The 21463-nt window shown below is 53.5% G+C and overlaps 1 protein-coding gene across 3 annotated transcripts in view; it reads right to left on the reverse strand.

The window, feature by feature from the left end:
• Nucleotides 1–3300: 3300 nt before the first annotated feature.
• The window catches only part of ZDHHC5 (zinc finger DHHC-type palmitoyltransferase 5), a 41906-nt gene continuing 23743 nt past the window's right edge, over nt 3301–21463 (reverse strand). For all 3 annotated transcript variants that reach the window (XM_050955937.1, XM_050955935.1, XM_050955936.1), the window contains exons 3-12: nt 13007–13128; nt 12248–12405; nt 11504–11676; nt 11152–11254; nt 10943–11034; nt 10320–10452; nt 9788–9911; nt 8026–8138; nt 6488–7359; nt 3301–5186 (exon numbers count right to left, since the gene is read on the reverse strand). In XM_050955937.1, the coding sequence (XP_050811894.1) occupies nt 5021–5186; nt 6488–7359; nt 8026–8138; nt 9788–9911; nt 10320–10452; nt 10943–11034; nt 11152–11254; nt 11504–11676; nt 12248–12405; nt 13007–13128 (2056 nt within the window). In that variant the 3' untranslated portion in view covers nt 3301–5020. The remainder of the gene's footprint in view (nt 5187–6487; nt 7360–8025; nt 8139–9787; nt 9912–10319; nt 10453–10942; nt 11035–11151; nt 11255–11503; nt 11677–12247; nt 12406–13006; nt 13129–21463) is intronic.

The following is a 21463-nucleotide window of genomic DNA, read 5'->3' on the forward strand; positions in this document are numbered from 1 at the left end:
TAATGAACACTCTCATTTGGGTTCAAAGGGGTGACCTTATATAGATAATACCAAATTAAGGACCCAAGATGGGACAAGATCCCTTGAAGCAGGATATGTATTAGACATCCCCTTCATAAACCTTTTGACAGAATCATGTACAAACAATCTACCCTTAACCAAATCACTGTAAGCTGAAATAGCAGCCAGGTGAACGCTTAAAAGAAGGATTAGCCAATGCTTCAGACTTTATACACATTAAGTACTCCAGAACACAGAGTATAGAAGCTGGAGAGTCACATTTTTTCTCCATCCAAGTGACAAATCTAGTCATTTACACTGGTAACATGGTCCTGTCGATAGAAATTAGCAAAACATTCTGTACCAAGGAAGAATATGATTACTCACAACTAGGCAAAGTCATGGAGTGCAGCCCCCAGTAAACGTTTCTACTGAAAAGCTCCAGCTTCTTGGAGTCCTTTGCCTGAGGAGTCATCCTCTGCAGACCTTGCCTCTCCCTTTCGTTGGCTGCAGACACCACTAAGGATCTGGAAAGAGGGGGGATGAGTATAGAGGAACTCATAAACCTAGGCAGGCATATAAGAACACAAGAACGGCCATATTGGGTCAGACCAAAGGTCCATCTAGCCCAGTATCCTGTCTGCTGACAGTGACCAGTGCCAGGTGCTTCAGAGGGAATGAACAGAACAGGTAATCATCAAGTGAGCCATCCCCAGCTTCTGGCACACACAGCCTAGGGACACCATCCCGGCTAATAACCATTGATGGATCTATCCCCCATGAATTTATCTAGTTCTTTTTTGAACCCTGTTACAGTCTTGGCCTTCACAACATCCTCTGGTAAAGAGTTCCACAGGTTGACTGTGCATTGGGTGAAGAAATACTTCCTTTTGTTTGTTTTAAACCTGCTGCCTATTAATTTCATTTGGTGACCCCAAGCTCTTGTGTTATGAGGAGTAAATAATACTTCCTTATTTACTTTCTCCACATCAGTCATGATTTTATAGACCTCAATCATATCCCCCCTTAGTCATCCCTTTTCCAAACTGAAAAGTCCCAGTCTTATTAATCTCTCCTCATAAGGAAGCTGTTCCAGACCCCAATCAAGTACTTCCTCTCAGCTCTTCTTGAAGTGGAGGTTAAGGGAAGTTGGGATTTGCCACAGGGCTTTCACGAGGTCCATAATGGTCTCATTGAGGGGAAGGGCTACTTTTGGCAACCATGCTGTGGCCAGAACGTCAACCAGGCTGTGGGAGGATTCTTTCACTACCTCTGTCTGCAAGCCCAAGTTTGAGGTCACCCTCTTCAGTAGTGCCTTGTGGGCCTTATAGTTATCTTGGGGAGGTGACACGCCTGGCCCCTGACACAGCCTCATTCAGAAAGGAAGCTTGCAATACCCCGTCTGCACAGACGAGATCCCACAGAACTGGCTGCTGAAGCTGGGTACTGGCCTCAGTACCAGAGGCTGGACTGGGTACTGCCTGATGGGATGTATACACCCTTCTGTCAGAGAGACACTCGCCCCACCAAGGGGAACAGTCCCAGCACCAGTCACAGACGGTAAGAAGGAACTGAGGGGACGCGGGCTTGGTTGTGCCCTTCATAGTGGTGCTCTGAGCGCATGGCGCCACAGGGCATCAGAGCCATCCTGACAGATACCACCGAGGGCAAAACTTCCCGTGACTGTGCACACACACATCCCTACATTGGAATGGACGTCTGCAATCACTAGCAGAATCCAGTATATATTGATATTTCCCATAATCTTTCTTAAAAGAAAATGTTTTGATACCAAAATCAAGGTAAGGCCTGTGCATTAACCAAACAGCAAGCCAGGGCTCATTCGAGTTAAGGTTGTTACTGCTTTGGGATGAGATATTGATTTTTTTATATACACACTTGACCAACATTTTCAGAAGTGTCTAGAGATTTTTGGAGCCCAAATGGGGATATCTTAATAGGGCCTGATTTTTGGAGGGTGGGTGCTTATCACTTCCTGAAATTTAGGCCCTTTTAAAGGTGCCCCCAGTTGGTCTCTTTGAAAACCATAGCTGATAAGAATGTGTGTGTATATTTGCATCACTTGCTGTAGCAACTTGGCACTGGCTTTTGAAACCAAGTGTGTGGACCTGAATGTATGGAGTGCTGACACCGGCCCACAAAGACCACATCTTATATCGACAGTGCTGGTCCCCCACCAGGAATTGGAGATCCATTGCTAGGACCCATTTTACCACAAGGTCCACAACTAACCACCGTCCACTAACAGATCAGTACCAGGCACTAGTTTAAACTTGCCTAGCATTTGAGATCTCAGAGATCCAGGATGAGCCAAGGCCCTGAAGCTTTACAGTTTCAGGAGGTATTTGGATAAGTCCCCTACGATGGTAGCTCAGGTTCAATGGCTTTATTTGTCGGGAGTGTATTTCCAGCCGTTCTTCCTGATTCAGCTAAACCCAACAGCTCAATTGAGGGATGCCATTTGGGGACTCTGTGGTAATGATCAGGGACCCACAGGTTTGAAATTAGGGAGGGAGAAGGCCTTTAATCTTCATCAGATAGGCAGAGGTTTCCAGATAGTATCTAGTACAGATAGCACCTGGCTATTGATGCAGGAACCTTTTGCTATCTCGAAGGGTATTGCTGATTGAATGGATAGAGCCTAGCATGTTCCTATGCCTGCTTACACAGTCGGCCTGCTGGGTGTGCTGGGCATGCTTGAAGCTCTAGTTGCTGCTTAGGCAGGTTTCATATCCAGAAAACTTTCCTTTACTGTTCAATGGAATAGATCAAGTGGTGAGGGCTGGGTGGCACTCTTATTTCCCATCTCTATCATTACCATCAGCCTCCACCTTCCCCAAAGTGCAGCACTGCCTCCTTCACAGCCAGGCCCTCGTGAGGTTATGCCGATGCCCTACTTGCAAGCTCTCAGACTCATCGATAGCTGCCCTTCACCCGACCCTTACTCAGCCCTTCACTGACAGTTTCCAAAGTCAATTTGTCTTCCCACTCCTCACACACCACCAGGTAACAAGGAACTGACCACTACTAGCAGTTATGCCTCATTAGCAAGCAGGCCTTCCCCTTTGCTACCACAGCTCAGAACACAGCGTGAGGACCCACTCATGTACCTTCTGAAGACCTCTCTTGGCAACTCAGCTGAATTCTTTGACCTTCTGGCTCTTCAAGACTTAAGCAATTTTTCTGCAGATCTTTCTTTTGGATGGAATAATGGGAAAGGAAGATACCAAGGGAGACAACGCCTCCCCCAAGGAAAATGAAACAAAAACCACACAAGCCTGAAGGGGTGGCTTATTAGATTTTTTTTTTTATTCCTCGTTTTAAAATGGCTAATCATAATAAAAAATAAAAGTGCGGCTCTGTGGAGGCCACAAGAGAGATATTGCCATAGAGAAAGAGTCAAGTAGTGCCTGGAGATTAGGTTGGATTTCTGCTTGGTTTGCTTTGACTTTCATGGGGTTTTGGTGTGGATGTCTACAATTTTTTTGGCATATGACATGAAAATATTGCTTTGTGGGGTTTGGTTTGGTTTCCTCTTTTTTACTCTTCCCCAGTTTGGAAATAAAAACAACCGTGTGACAGTGAGAAACCATAACGGAACCATCAAAAATAAGAAATGTAAAAACATAAGAGAGAAGAACAGCTAAAATTGTCTGTGGGGGAGGGATTAGATACAGGTCAAATCTCTATACAGGGGAACACAGCCCTCAAGCCCCCCACTGCTGTTCTGAGCCCCAATGATATGTCTCTAGCGCTGTGCAAGTTCATCTGTTTGTTGTGGAAGGGGTAACATCGGGAAACACGAAACCCACCCGTCCCTTCTCCCCACTTTGCTCGGAGTCAGTTTCATGACACATCCCATCTGAATACTGGAGGCTGTAAAAATGGGAAGCTGAGTCCTTAATTAAACCCACCTATACAGGGGAGACAAGGATTTGCCCACCCCACTCAGCTAAAGGGGAGGTCATGCCTAAACACTGCATGATGGGGGTGGGAGGGCTGCCTTCCAGATCTCTCCCTTGCTTTGCTTCCTCAGGATAGGAAATCTGCCCAGGAACCAGAGAAGCCAGAAAGGGGGAGATGAGATACAAAAGGCAGGCCAGGCCCAGGACCGTAGCATGGCTGCTAGAGGAAGGACAGGCCGCAGAAGCACTGAGCAATGGTCAAGCCTGGGATCACATGAGCAAGGACCTGGAGTCTGTACCTAAATATAAAATACCTTTCCCATCCCTCCCACACTGGCAATTCCACAGGTGCCTTCTTTCGAATTAACCAGGCACCTGTGGTAGAAAGCCCCCCATCGCCCACCCTTCTGGATGTATATATTGTATACACCCCCCACCCCCATGTCGTCCTTCCTCGGGCCGAATGTCCTAACGGGGCATGTGGGGCCTGGGCCCTTGCGGGGCGATTCTTCCCTCTCTCTGGTAGATATATAATTTCTTTTATATTTATATTTATATATAGATATTTATATATACACACACCTGGTAACTCAGAAGAGGGGAAAAAAATAGAATCCGTAACAATCATAAAAAAAATTATCCTTGTTTTAAAAACGATCTGTTCCTACTGCACAAGGCGAGTGATTGCACGAGGTCCACGAATATCTGGCCCATCGGTAGTGGCGCAACTGCAGGCTGCGCTTCCCCCCACCAGCTGGAGGCGCCGCCGTGATAGTCCTCCCCCCTTTCTTTCGGCAGTGTGTGCTACATTTGCAGTCTCTCAGCTGGTTGGGAGGAGGGGGGGGACCGGGGCTGTGTTGCAGCTGTGATGATTTAGGGGGTGCCCAGGGTCTCACCCCAAATCCCAGGGGGCATATTTTAAAAGGTCACTGTCCTCTCAGCTATTTCCTCCCGCAGTTGGAGGATTCTAAAAAATGTCCATGCATGTGAGAGAGCAGGCGTGCCTTGCTCCTGAGCATGACCCCTGCCCACCAGGGCCAGGCGTTTTGGTATCGGCCAGGGAGTAGGCGACAGTGGGGAGAGAGCTCCGCCCCTCATACAGAGATCTCATAGGTGGTCCCGCCCACTCCAGAGACCTTCTTGACTCCTCCTCGAGTTGGGCTGCTGAGAGGTGGCTGGCCGGGGGAGGGGGAGGCCGGGCCCAGACTCTTGGGCTGCCCATTGGACTTGCTGTAGGCGGTTCTCATCTGCACCTCGTCTCTGGGGAAGGAAGGACACAAGGGCGTCAGGAAGTGACCACACACAACAGGGCTGGGATCAGTGGGACTTTCAACCACACAGCACAGCACGCTCAATGGCAGTGGATGGAGAGGGGATCCACACACACAGATGGGGAAGAGAAGGAGGATTCGAGGTGCGTCCAACATCCCAGGACAGGGTGGGAAGGGGAGAGTGGTTATGTACTAGGAAAGGGGGAAAGGGCCAGGAGCACACCAAACCATGAAGGCCCAGCCCACTCCTTCTGGGAGAGAGATTCCTCACCGCACTAAGGTGAAAGAAGGATCTCGCACACTGGGAGGAAGCTCTGCATTCCCCCAGGAAAGAGGGCTAGAATCCACATTGCCCACCACTCTTCCACCGATCAAAGGATGGGAGACACCCACAGCCTGTGCAGTCCCCGAGGAGGGAGTCGGACACACAGGTGCGTGCGCGCGCGCACACACACACACACACAGCCTGTGCACTCCCCAGGGAGGGGTCAGACACGGAGGCATGCACGTACACACACACACACACACACACACACACACACACACACACACAGAGCCTATCCACTCTCCAGGGAGGGGTCAGACACGGAGGCATTCGCGTGCACACACACAGCCTGTGCACTCCCCAGGGAGGGGTCAGACACGGAGGCACGTACACACACACACACACACACACACACACACACACACACACACACACACACAGCCTGTCCACTCCCCAGGGAGGGGTCGGACACGCAGGCATGCACACACACACACACGCACGCGTACACACACACACACACACACACAGAGCCCGTGTTATTCCTCAGGGAGGGGTGGGAGACACACCCATACCTCGCTTTCTCTCTAGGCACAGGAGGGAGAGAGAGGACACGCCCCACACTCTTCAGAAGGGTGGAGGGAGGTCTCACCCCCCTATACTGCACTGGGGATGGGGGAGAGGTAACTCTCAGACACAGGGCACTTCCCAGAGCGGGGGAAAGGCAGAGCAGGGTATGGCTCTCCCTGGATGGAAGGGAAGAGGAGGGGCATGGCTGGGGGGGTAGGGGAGGAGAGGGTTTGTCTCACACCACGCTCTCTGGCTCATGTGTTGGAGGGAGGAGGGGAAAGGGCCAGACAAGGGCAGGCAGGACTCCTTGTGGATCATCCCCAGCCTCTCCCTCCTGTGTGCTGTTGGATCCCTCCGAGCTCCTCCGTCGACATGGCGGTGGGGTGCTTGCCCAGGCAGCTTGTCCCCCGCCGAGTCAAAGAACACATAAAGCGCGCGGTGGGTGGAGTTGTACTTACTTTGGCGCCAGTAATGGCTGCAAGGCCACCTCCTCTGTCTCCGGGATGCTGGCCTGAGGCGACTGTTTTTGGCTGCTGTAAGACACGACTTTGCCCAGCTGGGGGGCAGTGGGCGGGTCGGGTGAGCGTACCCGGAGTGGCTCCGGTTTGCCGAAGCGGGGTGGCACCGGGCGGGTCAGCGGGTTCTTGCCCAGCGGTGAGCGCTTCGAATCGTCCGAGGAGGAGCTGGTGCGTAGGGCATTGCTGGAGCCCGGTGTTGACTGGATGCCTGAGTCCATCAGCCCCGTGTCCTCCTCCCTGGCCAGGGGTGACGGGGTAGGTGACTGCTGCAGCAGCTTCTCCCGCTCCTGCATGGAGGCCACAATGTGGCGGGAGAGATTGTCATAGCGCATGGGTGAGGGCTCGCAGGGGGGTGGGTGCTTGGGTGAGCCGGCACCAGGGAAGCGGCTGTGCAGGTCGGCCTCACGCTGCTGGGTGATGCGGGCCGAGAGGAAGGGCGAGGTGTAGCCCATGGGGGGCTCCGGCTCCGGCCCGGCCTGCACTGACTCGAAGTCGGGGCTTTCAGAGGGGGTGAGCAGGCTGTCGTATGATAAGCTGCCATTGCGCGTCTGGTTCACCAGACTCTTGTAGGAGGTGGAGGTGGTGCCCTCTGAGCGGATCGACTGAAGCTGGCCCAGCTCGAAGCCTGTGCCCTGGGCCGACCTGAGGCTAGAGGAGCGCGAGCCGCTTGACAATGGGTCGATGTGGAAGCTCTTTCCGAAGGTGGGAGAGCGGAAGCTCTCGGGCTCCAGGCTCGGCTCCGAGCGGTAGCTGGGGTTCCGGCTGCTCTCGGCGATGGAGGTGGGCTCCTTCAGGCTGTCCCCTCGGCTCAGCTGCAGGGCACAGGAGATGCATGGTATAGTCAGAGACCCCCTCGCCTAATACCCGCAGAACTAGAGACCCACTCCAACCTGTCCTGGGGGCTGGAACAAGGCACCTCCAGAGACAGCCCCCATTTCCCAGGGTTCCACCTTGCAGACTCCTCACCAGGCATCCCCCGAGACAGGGCAGAGGAGCTCAAAGCAAGGTCTCCTCTAAAAAGGTCCGGAGCCCCCTCACAGCCCAGCCCCCAAGTTCTCCCCAGCTCTGCCCTGTAGGGTTGGCATAGGGCATCCCTGCAGGCAGGGCAGGGGACACATCCCAAGAGATAAGGCAGGGGGAACTCAGCACCCCACCCTGCTCTGCCCTGCAAGTTCAGCTTCAGGAGCTGGGGTAACATCCCCTTCAGAAGGGCCTGACCTCTCTCCCAGGCTTGTCCTCAGAGGGCAGCGCTGAGTCCTGTGGGAACCATGAACCTGTCCCCTTATAACACCACAGCCCAATGGCAATGATTGGGTGGGTGGCCTGGGGCTGGACCGAACCAACACGTTCTGAGACACCTAGTCCTTGCATATCCTCGTTCCACTGCCTCCACTTGCCCACGGCATCTCCTAAGAGTCGCTCCCCACCCCAACCCTGCAGTCTGGGCCAGCCCTCAAGGCCTTCCAAGGGTAGCTTACCTTGGCGCTGGTGGAGTGCGGCAAGGCAGCTGAGGCACTGCTGCTGCTGTAGCCAGGGCGGTACTTGTACATGGTCGGAGTTGGAGGGCTGTCCCTGCCTAGCAAGCTGCTGTCTGTGGAGGGGGGAAGAGCGAGAGAGACACACTCATACACGGCATTCGCAGCCTCACCGCAGGGTCCTCTCCCTGCAGTTGGGGGACACCACAGTCATCGTGCTGATCCGTGAGAACCGTCTCTGAGCCTGGGATGGGGGTTAGGACACCAAGGAGGGGGAGGAACTGGGTTAGATGGGCCCAAGGGCAGCACTGGGAATGGGATGAAATGGAGCAGAAGGGTCATTTCCCAACAGTGAGATCAGGCAGGCAGCTTCCAGCCCTGCGTGCAGCCTGGCCAGCGCTGGGTCATGGGTTCTCGGCTCCACTCTGCTGAGCAAGGGGTCCTGAGACTGGCGGAGAAACACCACACTGAGCTGCGCAATAATCAAGGGGCTTCACTAACCATGCTGGAGATATGCTGCAGCGGAACAGTCCTGCCCTGGTGCCCAGGGGACGGGCTTTGTGGTTTGTCTTTAACACTGCTCCAACACAAGAGCCTTGCCTGTTCTGAGCGCAGGCAAAAGCCCGCAACTCTCCTCTTCCTGACAAGGGAGGTTGGGGAGGTGTGCTGGGCATTTTGGGAGCTCTGTCCAACTGACGTTACAGATGTCACAGCTTGCCCTCACCTCCTGCGTCAAGGCCAAGCATCTTGCCATCACCTTCGAGGCTCTACCCCTGCCCAGATCTTATCTGCCTCTTCCAAAGCCTCTTCTCCCGCTGCTCCAGCTCCTCCCACACTAACCCTGGAATTGCTTCCACCCTAGCCCATTCTGTGCAAATGCCCCTCTTCCATCACACCCTGTAGTTCTGCCTATGGAGCCTCGCTACATTCCAGCACAGACTCATTCTATGGAGAGTGTGAACTGCTGGGTCCAGTCAGCTGGGAAACAGCTTGGGACAAGGACAGTGTCTTCCTCTGCAATGACCCCAGTAGTTCATGCCTCCTCTCCCCACACACAGAGCTCAACACCATCTCTCAGAGGCAGGCAAACACTTGGAGAAACCGCAGCACAGAGAGGGGAAGCCATTCACCCAAGGTGTCACTAAGTGAGTCAGTCAGAGCCCAGAGCTTTGGACTCCCAGGAAGATAGTCTAGTCACCACACCATGTCTCCTCTCCACACACATTCCCTTGGATTCCTTTTCCCAGCAGGGGACAGAACTGGCAGGCCAGGAGCCAGCGATAATGCCTACATGAGGGAAATTAGCACTAGCATCTGTGCTCCCACCTACACATCAGGACAGGTACCACCATCGTGACATCAAGCTACAGACAAGATTCAGGCCCCTTCTGGATCCCGGCTTCCCACACACGTGGGTAGCAGCACAAACCATTCTAACTCGCTAGTCCAGAGAGTCACCGCAGCAACCTTCTCAGCCAGGGATCAGTGCAATCTAGGTAACGCAGTCACCAGCTCCACTTTGCCCTTCACTAGGCTGTGTGCAACACAAACTAAGCCCTGCAAATGCTCCAAGAGACATTTCTAAAACTGCCCAGCCGCGTCTGCGCGCAGCTCTGCTGATGCACTTTGCTTCTGCTCTGCAGCTCCCGCTGCTATTCCAGCCCTGGGCTCTGCCGATGCACCTCAATCCTGGGCTGTGCTCATGGGCTCCCCGTCCTCTGACAGGTGGGGCACAGCTGCTCGTCAGCTGGCATGCCTTCCTTACCCTCATTGGTGGCCAGGGTTAAATGTGTCCTCAGACCTGTGTAGCGGCTGAGGTCTGGCTTGGGTGGGGGTGGCGGCTCAGCATCGGCAGACTGGCTCTCCATCACCTCCAGGCTTCCTTTGGACTGCAGAGACAAAGGGCAGAGGAGCAATCAGAAGGGTGGGGCAGGACGTCAGGTCCTCCCTGCTAGGCTCAGCAGAGGTGAGGTGGTGTTAAAGGGGCCCTGCTGCCCCCTGGCTGACAAGGCATCCCAGGAGCAATGTCCACTTGCGGCTCAGATGCCAGGCGGGAAGGGAAGAAGTGCCTTGGAGCTACCCGGGAGGAGAGAGAGAGGGAAGGAGGGTGTGAGCCTCATGCAGCAGTGGCCGCCACGTGGAAGGAACATGGCTTCAGTTGCGGGGCAGGCTGGACACAAACAGTGAAACCACAGAGAGCAGAAGAAAGGGAGCACGTGAATGGCTCACTCGGTTCCTACTCACGGCTGCACACTGCACCCCCTGGGCTCTCCCTGCCCAGGTGCCGTCCTCCTCACCTTTGTTCTCTTCAGTTCAGCCTGGATACCGTTGTCCATTATCTTGACAGCGACCTGTCCATCCGACACCTCAGGCCGCAGGAAGGGCGGCTTCACCAACACTGTCTGCTCTGCCTTTGGTCGTCCGAGGTATCTAGTGAAGTACAGGGGAGAGGTTAGCACTGAACTCGACACGAGAGCGGTTGAGCTGGGACAGTGCCCTATGCATGCAGACTGCTCCTGCCTGGCTGGCACCCTACGGGAAGGAGCTGCACGCCCTGGAAGGACCCGAGGGAGAGGGAGAGAAGAGCCATGCGCTCTATGATGCTAAGCCCAGAATAAGGGTGCTTTTAGCCATGCAGTTCCCCAATCACCAAGCAATTCTACAGGGAACATCTAAGCCTCCCACAAAGCCAGGAGGCTCTCCTGAATGCGGCTCCCCCAGGCAAATGCCTCGAAGAGCATGATGCCAGTAGCTGCACTGAGAACACCCAGGGGCAGGTTTGGATTTAAAGCAGAGGAGCGGGGACTTGCCCTAGCAAAGCAGACACTCATATGAGGACATCCACCTCCCAGAACAGCTAAGCAGGCCAGGGACCAAGGGGCTGGCTCAGATCTCCCTGTAGCAGGTGGGACAGACTTACCTGGGAGCTGGGGAGCTGCAGAGAACACGGCTGACGTTCTTACAGCAGCCATTGGTGAAGGGGTTCACACCACCCCGGAATTTACCCGTAACCTGTGGGAGACAGAGAACCATTCAGGGGAGCCAGTACGGAGATGCAGGGAGGGGAGGCTGGCCGGCCACCGATCTCCCTCCCACCCTCCAAACACCTGTGGCCTGTAGAGTACGTACCTGTTCATTGGTAGTGCGTCCCCTGGCTACCAGCACCACGTGGAACCCAGTAAGGCCAGCTACAGGGATGAAGAACAAGCCAGCCACGCACATCACAGCCATGCTGCCAGCGAAGTCAAGGAACCAACCACAGTGCTGTTCTAATATACACTCCCCACTCCAAGCCCCGCTGCTCCTCCTGCCCCGACTGGGAATGCTCTTCTCCTGGCACCCCCATGCACCTGGGAGACATCCCTTCCCCAACCTGCAATGCTCATCTCCTGGCACCCCCACACCCATGGGAAACACCCCCTCTCCTGGTCTGCTGTTTTAGGCAGGATTTCACTGCACCATGGAGATGGGAGGAGGATACGTGACGGCCATGCGGACCCCAGAGAGCTCTTCCACCTGGTAGAGGACATAGAGCAGGCCAAAGCCGAAGACGCCCATGATGTGCACGGTGAGCGAGAGCAGGAAGAGGAAGAAGTAGCGGTAGTTGCGCCGCCCGATGCAGTTGTTCACCCAGGGGCAGTGATGGTCAAACTCCTGCCAGTTACAAGAGAAGGGCAGAAAACAGTCAGAGGCTTCTGCTCAACAGCAGAGAGCTACAGGTGCTAGCCAACCTGCACAAAGGGGCAAGCAGAACACAGGCCCCCCTGCCACCCCACCCTGAACAGAGAGCAGAGCACAGGATTGCCATGCCACCCCACCCCACCGCTCCTCCCCTCACAGGTAGAGTGGAGCAAAAAATTGCCATGCCACCCCACCCTTTCCCATGGTTCCTCACCCTCCAGGGAGAGCACAGACCCCTACCTGGGATCAGAGTGTAGGACCCTCACTGTCTGAACTTCATGGTGATCAGAGCAGAAGGCTCTCCCACTCCCCTGCCACAGGGAAACAGAGTACAATATGCCCTTGTCCTCTAGGGTCCTCACCCCACAAGCCATAGGGCAAATAGATTGCAACACAGACAGAGCCACCCTCCGTGTCCTGCAGCCAAGCACAGCACAGGACCACCACTGGCATGCGGAGCTGTGCAATACACAGGGTGCTGCGGGCACAGTAGCTCAGATCACTGCAGTCCAGCCTGCACCCTGCCCTGCCGGCGGTTCCTCACCTCCACACAGTTGTCACAGACGCTGCAGTGGGAGCAGCGCGGGGGCCGGTAGAAGCGGCACGTCGCACACCATTTCATGCGCACCTGGATGCCCTTGATCTCCACTGTCTTGTAGAGTGGGGCTCTGAAGTCATCCTCCTTATCCTCATCTTCCTCTGCTGAGGGAGGGGAAATGCCCAGCAGAGCAATAAGTCAGAGCACTGGGAAGTCACAGGCCAAACCCAGCTGCTATCTGCCCCCACAAGTTGGGAGAGCTTCTGAGAACTGCCAGTCTTTGCTGTCCCGATGCTGTTACATTGGACACCTCAGCCACCCCCTAACAGGAAAATCCCCAAGTCTGCATTCTGAGCAGGCATGGAGGCCATCTAGATGGCCCCAAATATTGAATCATCTATCGGGAGGTTCTCCTAGGCCTTGGCCACTCAGATGTCTGCTGACCATGGGAGGCTCAGGGACCTGTTCCAGGAATACAGAATTTATATCTGTTTTGGCCATCGGTCCATCTGATCCAGAATGCTGGCTCCAACAGCGGCCAACACCAGACATGACAGAAAAAGGAAAACCCTCACAATGCATGTCCCAGCACAATACCATATGACCAAGGCAAAGAGGTTCTTTCCTCAGCCCTGTGGCCAGCCTTATGCCCTGAAGCTGGAGATCTGGGGTATCTGCCCCTGTCCTGTCATCAGCAGAGCATGGAAAGAGTTGGCTCCTGACAAGACACTTCCTGGGCTGCACTGAGGTGGGAACAGCTCTCACCTCGTGGGAATATACCCGGGTCCATGAAGGTGGCCATGCTGAAGTTGGCCAGCACGAAGAGGAAGACAACAGCATTGTAGATGGGGATGATCGGGGAGATGTACAGGCTGAGCCCTGGGCACCTGCACACAGACACAAGAGATGAGACAATGCAAAATCACCTTGACTCATGACCTAATTGGACTCTAGATAGGATGCCCCCAACCCTTCTCACCCATACTTCCCCGATTTAGTCTAATAACTGCATTCTGCAACCCCAAGAGAAGCCCTTCAGACTCATCTAGCCAAGGAGGGGCTCCAGGCAATGCTATTTGGAGCTGCGAACTGGAAAAGGGTGAGGATAGAGTCCTGCCCTCAACCCTGTGTCTGAAGGCAGCAAGAGTAGCCTTTAATACCCTTTCCCCACTGCTGCTCCTTGCTGCAGAGCTCAGTAGGGCAGCAGCTGGGCAGAGGACAGAGCAAGGGGATGGACGTGCTGGGCACTGGACAAGCCGTCCCTGCTGTGCTTTGCAGTGTCCCAAAGTGGAAGTCCACATTCCGCCCCCGACAGGTGGGTCATATTTCCCACTGGGCGAACACTGGCGGAGGGGATTCACACTCCACAGGGGAGCTTAGGAACCGCATTCACACAGGAGCCAAAGAATTCCCAACACACAGCGGTTAACCCTTCCCCTCCCGCAACAGGCCACTCCCCTTGGTTCTCTCCAGAAGAGCCAACCAGGACAATAGTGCACTTGGAAACTCGCCTGAAGCCTTCTCAGCAGGACAGGGGCATGTCAAATAGCCAAGCTGCACTAGGAGACTAGGGTACACAGAAATGATTGCGTCCCTCCTCTGGGACAGAGCGGGCGCTTGGGCCCTCCAGCAGAAACAATGCCCAACGGTACTGGCCTGTCTCCTGGGCCACAGGTCCTCTGGCTAGATCCTAACCTTATTCCACTGAGCACCAGCTCCTGCTTGAGCTTGCTGGTACAGAAACTCATTCCCACAACCTCTCCCTACCTGCCTGTAGCTGACTTTGAAATGGAGCATGTACCCTCCACACTCCGAATAGTAGCTGCTGGGCATAGGGAACTCAGAGAGTCCAGGAAGTGAAATGATTAGCAGTGGACACATAAGGGAAGCATTCTGCTGGGCCCCTCTGACCAGCTTGGAAAATCCACTGGAAGGGGAGAGTGAGGAACAGTCCTCCCCTTTCACCCCATCACAAATGTCCCCTCCAAATTCAGCCATGTTGGAGGACAGGATGGTCATGCCCAGCAGTTAAATGATGGTTCCATCCTGCTGTGTGGGACCTAACCATGCCCCCAGTCTGTGCCCAAGGAAGGATGACCCAGCGGTTAGGGCTCCAGTCCAAGACTTAAGAGAGCTGGGTTCAAGTCCCTGCTCTGCCACAGACTCCCTGTGTAAGTTGCATGGCCTCTCTGTGCCTCAGTTCCCCATCTGTACAATGGGGATAATAGCACTGCCCTGCCTCACATGGGGTATGAGGGTACATGGGGTATGAGGTGCTGAGACACTACAGGAATAGGGCCTCCAAATTACCTAAAACAAATGGAGCCCTGGACAAACCAAAAGCAGGACTGACCTAACTCGTTAAGGCAAACTAGACAGTGAGGGAGAGAAACAGGATAAGCCAGTCTGACCAGCAGCTCCACACACAGAGAGCTTGAAAGAGGAAAAAAAAAAGTCTCACACAACACATGCAGGGAGACCAAGTAAGAGTGGGGAAAGCGGCTCTTGAGCAGAAAGAACCCAAGCAGAACATCCAAGTGAAAAAGACAGCCCCTATGTCTGAACGCTGGCACAGTCAGTTAAGGCTCCTCAAACAGTCCTAACTCTGCCACGGGGGTGGGGGGTGGCAAAGAAGTTCATTGTGTGCTCCCCAGTGCCCTCTGGGGGACAAAGTAAGTCACAAGCACCGAGGCTGTACAGGAGGATGGGATACTTTAGGAAAAAGGGTCTCTAGTTATAGCAAGGAGGATGGAATCAGAGTGGAAATCTGGGAAGGGCCCAACTTTTTCTTCTGTGATTATACAGCACCCACACAATGGTGCTCTGGTCCCTGTCTGGGACTACCAGGTGCTACCATAATACTCCTAATAAATAACATATAGTGCTTAGTTCAATCATGCTCTGGTCCTGGCCAGGGCCTTTATGTGCTACTGTAATACAAATAAAAAAATCTAGCTCAGTCATGGGTGGTGGGTTTGAGATCCACAATGGCTAATACTCTGCTATTGCTAAGCCTGTTTGGGTGGAGGTCAAAACAGGGTAGATAGTGAGAAGAGAATTCCAACCTTATATAGAGAATCCCCACCATGATACCCAGACCCGCTGGAATTAACCAGACCCCATACAACAAAGGGCTTCTATAAACCTTGAGGTGCATTTCAGTGCTGAAGGCTGGGATGCAGATGGATTGGCAGAGCTGACGAGGGTGGGGCGGGCAGGAGCCAGACTGAGGTGCACTGGCAAAGTAGAAGGCATGACTGGAAGAGCAGGAGTCACTACAGAGTAGGATTGCGTACTGCAGTGCAAGTGATGTTACTGGTGTGACGTCCCTTAGAAATATGCCACCACCCACTCTCTGGAAAACTCATATGGTGTGGGAGGGCAAGATGTGCCACGGGGGAGACAGGGCTCAGGTGCCCCTCATTCTAGATCAGGGGTCGGCAACCTTTCAGAAGTGCTGTGCTGAGTCTTCATTTATTCACTCTAATTTAAGGTTTTGTGTACCAGTAATACATTTTAAAGTTTTTAGAAGGTCTCTTTCTAGAAGTCTATAATATATAACTAAACTATTGTCGAAGGTAAAGTTAATAAGGTTTCAAAATGTTTAAGAAGCTTCATTTAAAATTAAATTAAAATGCAGAGCCCCCCGGACTGGTGGCCAGGACCCAGGCAGTGTGAGTGCCACTGAAAATCAGCTCGCATGCCCGTGGCATAGGTTGCCTACCCCTGATCTAAACGAAGCCCCCTCATTCACCCACACATACTGCTGGGTGTTTGGCTGGCTGGCTAACAGCTCCTCCAGAATCCCAGGAGGGTTTGGAGGGATGCTGAGAGTGGTGTCAGAAATGGTGTACACTGGTAGGGGAATCACCGTCTCTCCAGCCCTGGAGGAGCTTGGGCTCAGGAGATATAGTGGGCTTCCCCCTTGAAGGCGCCGGTGTAATACCCTAATCTGCTTTGCTGCTGGGAGTTTAATCCCACAGATCTAGGGCAGCATCTGTCCCTCTCCCCTCTCCCCACCCCCCCCAAACTCAGAGCAGTCTGCAATACACGCAGAGGGATTTAGGCAGCAGGAGCACAGAGACAGAGAGGAGAGCACATGGGCAGCTGAACAGGATGACATATGGCATGACTGGGGTAATCCATGGTAGCCTCAGAGTCTGGGGCAGCAGTTGTGGGGCACACACTAGATTGGGCAGGGATGGCCTGCACCACTGCTCCTTGTTTCTCTTCCAGCCCCTCCTCTGCTGCCAGAGGGATCATTCAACAGTCCCTTTAAAGGGACAGCTAGGACAGAAAAGCCCACATTAACCATCCTCTCACATGCAGGTCAGTAGGAACACAGATAATCTCCAATGGAGGGCAGGGGTGGGGCAACAGCAGCCACATGTGCTATATGAACCCTGGCTCTGGCACTGCTAACCAAAATCAAAGTGTGAGATGTTCAAATGCCAACACCTACAGCCTAGGCCTAGCAAGAGGCAAGCAGTCCAGTGGTGCCGGGGGGAAAGGGCTAGGGGGCAGGCTATGGGGAAGAGGGGAGGGCTCGGGGAACTGGACACAGTCTGTCTGCTCTAGGGCATCAGTTCCAATCCAGTGGTTCATAGTGAGTTACTCCTATCCCACTTTTGTTTCCCATCGTGCTGCTGAAGCAGTGATGCAGTCAGAACCATTACAGCCATTTGTACTGCTTGTGCAAGGGGAACTGGGAAAGGCCTTGGTACATTTCTCAGTGCACAGATGTTCCCATCCCAAAGTCACCAGCACTTACTTAATCCTCCCCATTAGTAGTCTCAGCAGAGGGACTATGGCTGGACAGGCCACAGATTGAAGAGTCTCTCATCACCCCAGGGCTAGAGTTAGACACTGCTGGGGGAAGTAAGCATTGCCACTGCCTGTGCTGTCCCTGCACACACGCTCTGTTCTGGGAGTGCCTGGCAAGGCGGGGAGCTGCCAGCAGGTGGAGTGAGGCCTGGATGGGACTGGTAGGAAGAGGAGTCGTGCTGCGAGGCAAGGGAGAGGTAAACAATACGTGCCTGTCCTGGAAGCCAAGGGAGGAGCCGCTGCACACACCTGTCCTGGCATGCAGCTTCAAGCAGTGGGAGAGAGAGATGAAAGAAGGGCAGGGAGGCGGAGGGAGATAAGGGTGTGGGGAGAAAGGAGAGATGGCCAGAGAGCAGGTAAGTAGGAAGGGAGGTGCTGGTGGCCACACCCAGCTGGTGTTAGGGCAGGCTTGCTCATTTCCCACCTGATAAATTAACCCAATTAATTCCCGTCACTCTCTCCTGGCAGGCCATGGGAAGAGAGCCTGCATCCAGGTCAGTGTCCCTCCCAAAATACCCACCACTAGGCAGGCTCTCACTTTCTCACACCGTGTTTGGCCTGGGTGGAGGAAGTGGTGACACTCTCACTGACTGAACAGCCTCAAAGGATGCTCTGCAACCCAGGAGGGAAAGGAATCGCCTGGACTAGGACTAGCTGAAGTACTGGAATGCCATTCCAGCTCCTAAAAAAGGTGCTGAAACCGTGTACTGGAGCATTCTGGCATGGCTTGAGTCCTGCTCCTGGGTGTTGTCCCACACTCTCCCACAGATCTGCTAAGTGATTTTGGGCAAATCACTTCCCTTCTGGGTTTCCCCATCAGTCTCACACACAGGGAGCTGCAGGCAGGGAGAAGGCTAAATCCACTAATATTCACAAAGTCCTTGGATAGCAGAGGTGCTACAGATTGCAATTTCTGCTCCAACAAGCCCCTCTTGCAATGAGCCATAACCTAGGTTCCTTCCTACCTGAACAGCCACTAGCCACAGAAAGCTAAGTACTGCCCATCATGCACAGGTCAGAGACTGAGAACAATGTACTACGCAGGCTGTGTGAAGTGAAACTGAGGCAGCCTGGGGTGTCACGACCCCACCCCTAGCACATTCATTCTGTGCCTGAGTAACAGCATCAAGCTTGGTTTGCATGTGACTGCTGCGAGCACCCAAGCAGCCTTACACCATTCCTGATTCTAGAAAGGTTTTAGTAATTTTATATCAGTACCAGAAAGGAAACAAAAAGTGTGTGGGGTAGAGGGGGTGGCTTTCAATCCTTCCCGTTCCTGGCAGGGGGATTCCCCCACAGTGATGGCACATGAAGCTGCACTCCAGAAGCCAGCCGGGGGCACCCTGCATGGGAAAAGCCTTGCAAGGAACAGGCAGACAAGGAGCAAAACCACCGCGCTTTTGAAGGACATCCTTCCTGGGGTGGCTAAAAATCCTCCTTTCTTCCACAACTCAGACCACATCAACCCCCAAATCCTCCCTGATTCCCCCCTCACTACCTTCCCCTTCAAAGCTCTGTACTGCTTAGCCCCTGCCCAAGCCGCCTTCCTTCCTCACTGCATCCAAGCTGCCCCTTATACGTGGGGCTGTTTCCTGGACACCTCATCACCACCACCACCCCTTTTGTTTGGACAAATTCCTCCTTAAACCTTGCATCTTTCAGTGTCAATCCACTCTCAAAAGTGATCATCTCACTGGCACCCTGGGCATCTGGCCAATCCTCCCCCTCTCCTGACGCAATACCTAGAACTCTCTCATCTGTTCAGGGAAGCCCAACAGCTTCTTGGGGCACAGACTGTGTTTTCCTTTATGGATTGTACAGCACCAGGTGCCCTGACTGGGCTGGCCAAGCAAATGGGGAGGGACTGACTTTACAATCCACCTCAGCAGAGGCCTGACTGCCTGAGGCTGGAGTCCCTTGAAGGCAGACTGTGTCAGATAAGGGGTGGTGCAGAGAAATCCAGCAGCCCATGACTCACTGAGGAAGGGGGAAGTCGCTCCACTTTAAGGGCTTTAAAGACCACTTCAGCCACTTTATGTTCTCTACAGTGGCTGCCTACAAAGATTCAGGCCAGGAACCAAACATGCACCGTCTGAGAACGGAAGGAAGAAACACTGCTATGGGAGGGTTACACTTGGCAATTGAGCCTCATGGTTCCCACGTTACACATGCTGCTGCTGAGGGATCACAGCATAGGACAAATAAGAGTGCAGTTTGTACAGGTGGAAGCCCCTCTGAAATCACACCCAACACATGGGGCTTTCCTTAGGGAAAGGTGAGGGCAGAAGCGACACCAAGAAGCTGAACCTGGCTCGCTATCTCAGAATATGTCACATCAGTAAGGGTATGCATCTCTTCTCTGCACAGTCAACCCAGACTCTAGCCCAAGACCCCTTACAATCCACACAGAAAAACCCCAAACTGGGAGGTGGTTTAAGCCTAGTCTAACTTACCTGGGGTGGGGGGAGTTAGAACCCAGGCCCCACTTTAACTTGGGCTGGAACCTGCCCACTTTGCAATGAAGAGACAGGCTAACTCACTTGAGTGCTGATAATCCTCCATAGTCTCCCCATAATTCCTCCCAAAGGACAGACAAGTTCTCTTTCAATTGACAACTGACTAGGAAAGAATCCTAGAGCATCTCTGCACACAGAGCCATGGGATATGTTCCCACACACACGGGCAAGTGCTGAAACAGTGAGGACACAATAATGTGGATGGGGCTTGGCTGTGGAGAAACCCTCAGGCTATGCTAACCTCGGTGCCCAGACCCAGGTGCCAAGCACCCATGTTAACTATGCAATGAAGCCATACCCTGGACTGAGAAGGAGGGAGAGATCCCTCATACTAACCACCCCATCCACAAGGCAAGACTACAGTTTTCCTAGGATTACAGACGACTCCAATATCCCTCACTGGTAACATCTGCCAAGCAATCCTGCAGGGCAAGAGCTGAACTAGCGTGGCTAGCAAGGAGAGCCAAGACACCTGTGAATCTACAGCATACCAATGAGCCCGTACTTTGAGTTTAGCAATATATCTGTGTATGGTTTGTATCCTCTCCTCACGAAGGCTGGCCTGGGAATTGCTCAGTGACTCAAGGTGCTCATTCTACTTTTCTTCTGGGGTCCAATCCCTGCCAGCAAGGGGAGCTCAGGACCTGAAATCTGAGCCATGCTGCTATTAGACTGCGATTCCAAATGTCATCATAATGGAAGACCCACATGCCATACCACAGGACCCACGACTGTGAACAGTGAAACTTAGCCTCTGTAATAACTGCCCATTTCCCACCACTCCAACGCTCCTTGTGAGCTCAACTGCATGACACTGGCCCAGGAGGGAGTGCAGAATGGTTTGAAAAGCCATTCAAGGGATTGGTAGAATGACGCTTTTCACTTGGCTAGTGTTTTTGCAAACGGATAAGACACTCACAGGGCCCCCAAAAGGGCAGAGCTTCCTCCTCTGCTCCTCGCTGCCAGACAGATAAGAAAGTACCTCTTGATCTGGGGCCGCTGGCAGAGGTGAGGTGACTATTAATCAGCCAGGAAAGATACAACAGGGAGAGCACACGGGGCAGAAGTTGGAATGCAGGACCTCATATAGCTATCTATACCCAAGGATATTGCAAAAGCAGCTGAACTTCACTCCTTCAAGACAGCTGAAGAGAGACTGCAAACAGCCAAGCTATAAGCACTGAAGGAGTCACTCATTGAGTTGCCATCAGTTGATTAGTTTCTGGACTGCCTGCAGCCACATGGAGCTGTGAAGCCCCTGGTGGTGCATAGCATGGTGCAGTAAAAGAGAGAGGGAGCTGGGCAAGACTCCAATAGCAGCAATATACTCGCTCAGCTGTGAGGTCAGGGCTTCAAGGTCAGCGATTGTGGGAACCACTCGCACTTTCTCCACTTCGGAGGGCCAGAGCTCTGAACCCACTCAGCTCCTGGTAGTCTAGGGAGGGGGTTGAGACCTCAGCTCCCTAGCAGGTCCATGCAGGTGAATCCAGGGGAGAAGATGGGCTGGTCCCTCTCTGATCACAAGGCAGGGAGTAAGTTTGGTCCCCTCCCTACAAGGCAGCCCCCACATTCATGGCAGCGTCCTCTTCTCCCTCCTACCACAGGGAGTTGCTGAGTAGTAGCTGGCCTTGCAGAGCTAAGTCACTCCCAATCCCTGCTCTTGAACCCTTGATTTTACAGCTCAGAGTGACTATTAGCTATTGTTGGAATTTTGCCCAACTCCCTAGCTCTTCCCTCTGCTGAACAGGAAAGGAAGTGGAGGAGAGGTGCTTTGGGAGGACAGCAACTTGTGGGAAAGGAACTGAAGAGGAAGACGTGGTTGTTAACCAGAGGAGGAAAGGGTAAGCCTAGTAGAGGGAAAAGACAGATGTGGGGGGGAGTC

This window comes from Gopherus flavomarginatus, chromosome 5, assembly GCF_025201925.1.
Source record: "Gopherus flavomarginatus isolate rGopFla2 chromosome 5, rGopFla2.mat.asm, whole genome shotgun sequence".
Lineage (NCBI taxonomy): Eukaryota > Metazoa > Chordata > Testudines > Testudinidae > Gopherus > Gopherus flavomarginatus.